Source organism: Nematolebias whitei, chromosome 9 (assembly GCF_014905685.2).
Source record: "Nematolebias whitei isolate Nwh7 chromosome 9, NemWhi1, whole genome shotgun sequence".
Classification (NCBI taxonomy): domain Eukaryota; kingdom Metazoa; phylum Chordata; class Actinopteri; order Cyprinodontiformes; family Rivulidae; genus Nematolebias; species Nematolebias whitei.
The window spans coordinates 23,062,086-23,068,148 of NC_056506.1; the positions used below are offsets into that span (position 1 = coordinate 23,062,086).

Consider the following 6,063-nt stretch of genomic DNA (forward strand, 5'->3'; position numbering starts at 1 on the left):
TATATATATATATATATATATATATATATATATATATATATATATATTTAGCATATACAGTATATATATATATATAATATAAAAGCATTTTAAACCCTTCCCACAGTCTAGCAATATTCTAAACAATGTTTCTAAACTCTAAACGTTCTAAAAGAGTTGGATTCTCAGTTCTGAAAGAGCAGAGCATGTCATGATTTCAGTTCCTGCCTCCTCTGCTCTTTGCCACCTGCAAGCGCTCTTGGCCACGCCCACTTCTCCCCACGCACGCTGAACAGCAGGAAGATTATCCTGCAGCTCTGGATTGCACAAATGTGCAGCAGGTGCTAAATAATCTAAAATAATTCATCCATCCATCCATCCATTATCTTTTTCCTGCTTCTTCCATTTTTGGTCACGGGGTTGCTGGTGCAATCACTGTGCGAGGTGCGGGGTACACCCTTGAGGGGTCGCAAGTCCATCACAGGGCTAAAATAGTTCAATTAAAAAAAAAAAAAATCATGCCGATCGTGCGGCTTATCCATCAATCAGCCAATTGTGTGTCATGTCCACTCTTATTTTGAAAAACCGTGATAGAGCAAGTCCGCGATAAACAAACCGCGAAGTAGTAAAGGTAAGCACATTTTGGGTTCTCATGACCTGTCCTGCACATTGTTGTAATCTTTTCTTTTATGAGAGTTGTTACTTTTTTTTTTTTAAATACATGAAAATGTTCAGCTCTTTCGAAACATTAAGGATATGAGTTTAAGCTTCTGTAACCTTTACACTTTTTAAAATACAATGCTATTTGCACTTTTTAATTTAAAATAAAGGATATCTACACATATGACTTAAAAGCTTTGTGCTTTAAGAAATCTATTTCAGCATATTTTTAGGCTCTTAATTACTGTTGTGCTAATATTAGCTTTTAGCTACTCTTCTGCTAGTTTTATTTTAATTTACTGTTTTGCTGGTCTTAACTTTTTAAAACGGTTCAACTAATTTTCACTTTTTGCTTTTGTCTAATTAATAATGTTATTATTATTATTATTGTTGTTGTTTTTATTTAACAAATAAGAGCTTTTAGCTTCTGTTTTCTGTGTTTTAGCTTTTAGCTTATGCTCCAATTTTATATTTTAGCTACTGTTTTTCTGGCCCTAACTTTAGCTGCTGTTTTGCTACTGTCATGTTTGTTCTGATTGTTGTAATCCTAACTTATCATTTATAGCTTTCTGTACAATCTCAGCAGTCTCACACAGTATTTACATTATTATAAATAGTACATGTTTGAAGAACATCTTTAAATGTTTTGTAAGTCATTTGGTGAAAGCTAAATGAAATCAGTGTCTATTTGAGTTTAGGAAGCAGGAAAATGTATTCATTTATCTTTACTAACACTGTGCTTCTGGGGCCACCTTTGTTCTCTTTGTTCTGCAGGACATTCAGTTATTTCCCAGTACCTGCTGAACTACTTCCCAGGTTTGGACATTGAGAGGAGGAACTGTCATGGATTCACAGCTCTGATGAAGGCTGCCATGCAAGGCAGGCACGAGTGTGTGAGAGCTCTCATGCTGGCAGGTGTGTACAAACTAACACGCTACAGTCAAACACGTTTACATCCTGACGGAGTGGACGTGGTGTGACTGGAAACACGGGTCTTCATCTGTGTGGCAAGCACGGCTTCATTCATGAAACAGCACAAACATAAATAAGTTATTTGCGTTTTCTTGACGTGTCACCATAAAAGCTGAATTTAATGGATTTTTATTTTCTATTTGTCCACATTAATAAATGTAAACAGAAAAAAAAATGTTTTAAATAATGCAATATATTCACATATACATACAAAGTATATACGACTGCAAAATGCATGCTTTGAAGCCAAAACCATTATCTTCACAGATCATCAAATTATTTAAACAAGCACCTGTGAGCATTTTAGGAGTTAAATGGTCTACATCTGTCACAGAATATACAGAACAACACCTGTAAATAGTAAGAGCCACCGAGACAGCATGAGGACTAAGGAACTCCTCACAGATCAGAAACAAAGTTCTAAAAAATTATTTTACTTTTCAATATTTTTGCAACCCCGCTGTTTATAAGAAGTTAGCAGAATCAGTACGTGAATGCAGCTTCACTCCACATTACACCATCTCAACATGCCTTGTGTTTACAGGAGGGGATATTCAGGCCCGGGACGACGGTCGCCGTATGACACCCAGAGAGTGGGCTCTTTTCACCGGGCGACACGTAACAGCCAACCTGATGCTTCGGCTGATGTCAAGGCCCTGTGCTGAGCAGTTCTGTGACTCATTCTCTTTAGAGTGGTCCATGTTGGAGGTTAATACTACACTTTTCACTTCAGTCATAAGATTGAATTTATTACCAACTATTTATATAAACATGTTCCTCTTCAGGAGCTGGTGTCCGAGGCCCAAAGACCGAAGACCTGCTGGAGGCATATAAGCAACCTGCTTTCCTGCTGCTCTTACAGGTTTTTCATGAACAACAAGATTAAACCTGTGGACGATGGTGTTTTGGACCACATGGTTCAGATAACTACTGGCATCTCGAGTCCATTCATTGCCACAGCCTGCCACACAGTGTGTCCAGGCAGCCCACCGTGCATCGGAAAGCGTCGTCCAGCCGTGCAGGAGATTCTGAGGAGACAACGAGTGGCAGAACTGAAGCGCCTGGGTCCGGACCGACTGAACAACTACAAACGATTCTTCCAGAATTCCCGGGTTCTCCTCATCCCCAAAGTGAAGGATCGCAGGGCAAGCTTGCAGCCCCAGATCCTCAGGGAAGTAGCCACGATGTCCACGATGGCCCTAAGGCGAGCCAGTCTGCTGCCGCTCAACATGCTGAGGCGAAGCAGCGTGCGGCCAGGCATCGTGGTGCCAAAGGTCCTGCTCTGCAAGGCTCCACCTCAAAGCTTCATACCAGCAAAACTCAAGAGGAACAACAACCAGAACCAACTCCAGATCCCTAAATGGAACTACAAAATGAAAACAAAAGAAAAGCGGCAGGAGGAAGAAAGGCAAAGACTGTTTTCTATGAGAAGAGTGAGGTGAAGGATGGAATAATCCAACAAAGCAGGATGGGACTCGGTGCAACCTCCTGATGGGGCTTGAAAGAGTTTCTTTGTGACAGAGCTGCTACAGAGCACAACGTTTCAACCAGAAAGACTGAACTGGTAATGTGAACTGAACGGCAAGCTTTTTTGTTTTGGTTCCATGACACTAGTGGACTTGTTGCCTTGTTTCTACTTGACTTCACATCCTCTCCATATGAGGTCTAATTTATGGAGTCACAGAACAAAAATCTATGCTTAGTCATTATGTTAGAGTGTGGATTTTGTATTCATCTTCACAGCTTTTTATTATATTAAATAATACATTTTAGAGCAGACGGCAATGCTTGGCTTGGAAATGAGGAGTTCTGACACAGACAAACTAAGATCACTGGCTGGCCATGAAAGCAGGACAGGACAGAGCACAGAGGAGGGAGTCATTCAGCTCGGATGCAAGGTACAACAGGTTATCTTTGTGGAAAAAGGCGCTCCAGCTGAGCTGATGAAGATCTTTGTGGGGAAGCTGAAAGGCATCCATCCATCCATTTTCTTCCACTTATCTGGGGTCGGGTCGTGGGGGTAGCAGCTTAAGTAGGGAGGCCCAGACTTCCCTCTCCCCAGCCACTTGGTCCAGCTCCTCCGGGGGAATCCCAAGGCGTTCCCAGGCTAGCTGAGAAACATAGTCCCTCCAGCGTGTCCTGGGTCTTCCTCTGGGTCTCTTCCCAGTGGGATTTGTCCAGAACACCTCGCCAGGGATGCGTCCAGGTGGCATCCTAACCAGATGCCCGAGCCACCTCAATTGGCTCCTCTCGATGTGGAAAAGCAGCGGGTCTATTCTGAGTCCCTCCCGGATGATCGAGCTTTTCACCCTGTCTCTAGGGGAGAGCCCAGACACCCTGCAGAGAAAACTCATGCCGGCCGCTTGTATCCGTGATCTCGTTCTTTTGGTCACAACCCAAAGCTCATGACCATAGATGAGGGAAGGAACGTAGATCGACTGATAAATTGAGAGCTTTGCCTTTTGACTCAGCTCTCTCTTCACCACGACAGACCAGTACAGCGCCCGCTTCACTGCAGACACTGCAGACACTGCACCTATCCACCTATCGATCTCACACTCCATTTTTCCATCATTCGTGAACAAGACCCCAAGATGCTTGAACTCCTCCACCTGAAGTAGGACCTCCTCCCTGACACGGAGAGGGCACTCTACCCTTTTCTGGCTCAAGACCATGGCCTTGGATTTGGAGGAACTGATTCTCATCCCGGCCGCGTCACGCTTGGTTGCGAACAGCTCCAGCGAAAGCTGTAGATCACGACTTGATAAAGCCAATAGAACCACATCATCTGCAAAAAACAGAGAAGTTATCCGAAGGCCACCAAAACAGATTCCCTCAACACCTCGGCTGCATCTAGAAATTCTGTCCATAAAAGTTATGAACAGAATCAGTGACAAAGGGCAACCTTGGCGTAGTCCAACTCTCACTGGGAACGAGCCCGACTTACTGCTGGCAATGCGGACCATGCTCTGACGCCGGTCATACAGGGACCTAACAGCCCGTATCAAAGGGCCTGGTACCCCATACTCCTGGAGTACCCCCCACAGGGCTCCCCGAGGGACGCGGTCGAACGCCATCTCCAAGTCCACAAAGCACATTTAGACCGGTTGGGCAAACTCCCACACACCCTCCAGGACCCTGCTGAGAGTGTAGAGCTGGAAAGGCAGAGTTAAAATAAACAGTCGAAATCTTCACTCTGACATCAATGTCTAACATCATCATGGCATTCTGCTGTCGGGGCTGTATGTCTGTCCAGGAACAGTGAGAGACGCCACGTAAAGGCTTTCATTAGCTCCAACAAAGTTCACTCAGGTCCTCTGGATGGTTTCTTTGTGTCAAAACATTTTGTTCTTCATCCAAAGGACTTCATCAGTTCATCACATAGTGGGCCAACCAGTTTAATGGTGATAAGATCATTTTTAGAGTCCGCTCTCTCCCCCGTCGACCCCTCTGAGGCAGCCATAGCCAAAATGGTTCAAAACATCAAAGTTCATGCTCAATAATCCAGGTAAAAATCCAACAAAGTTGTCAGGTCCTCTGGATGGTTACTTTTTTATTATCTTATCACCATCAAACTGGTTGGCCCACTATGTGAGTGTGCTCTTGTGGGACTGACTTTGTTGTGGATCCTCAGACAGATGAAGTCCTTTGGATGAAGGACCAAACGTTTCAACAACAAAAGAAACCGTCCAGAGGACCTGACAACTTTGTTGGATTTTTACCTGGATAATTGAGCATGAACTTTGATCTTTCATTATCCGTTCCTCTGATAATGTTCATATTATTGCACTAAAATGACAGAAAAAAAAGACTTAACTCAATAGTTAGCGATTAAATCCCTAAAGGTTAAGCATTAAATAAGATACATTCAGGATGAAAATCTGGTTTTAGGGTATGCTACAAGTTTACTCCGAAGAATTTTAACAATAAATTGATGCAGTTTCCCCCAATTATGTTTGTGACAGTGGAGGACGTCTTCATTAACATGACGTGATTGAAACTTCTAACCAAGCTAGCAGTGCAAGTAGTTTAAAATGAAGATGATTCATCTTTTCAAAATCATCTCACTTCTGTCCCAAAGACAAGGAAGCCAAACATATTGAAATGTTTTAGAATAAAAATGCACAAACGTATATTTTAAATTACAGGTTGGTTACATGAAACAATAAATAATATTTTGAAACATAACGCTTAGTAACTCTCGCAACCATGAAAAAAAACACAATTTTTTTTTTTCAAACAAACGTTTTGCGTTTTACAAAAATCTATTTTCTATAAATATGCAAAGGTATTTAACTTTAAAAGTTTAATTGTTGTTTCTGTTTGACTAAAATACGTTTAAAATAGGAAGTTATTGGGAATCTTGCTTTATAGGCCTACAATCCCTCCCTCCCTCCCTCCCTCCCCATCCATCCATCCATCCATCCATCCATCCATCCATCCATCCATCCA

General features: G+C 42.4%; 1 protein-coding gene across 1 annotated transcript in view; it reads left to right on the forward strand.

The window, feature by feature from the left end:
* The window catches only part of ankrd33bb (ankyrin repeat domain 33Bb), a 23,149-nt gene extending 20,096 nt beyond the window's left edge, over nt 1-3,053 (forward strand). The window contains exons 3-5 of the mRNA XM_037682045.1: nt 1,345-1,554; nt 2,156-2,319; nt 2,397-3,053. Of these exons, the coding sequence (XP_037537973.1) occupies nt 1,345-1,554; nt 2,156-2,319; nt 2,397-3,053 (1,031 nt within the window). The remainder of the gene's footprint in view (nt 1-1,344; nt 1,555-2,155; nt 2,320-2,396) is intronic.
* Nucleotides 3,054-6,063: the final 3,010 nt, after the last annotated feature.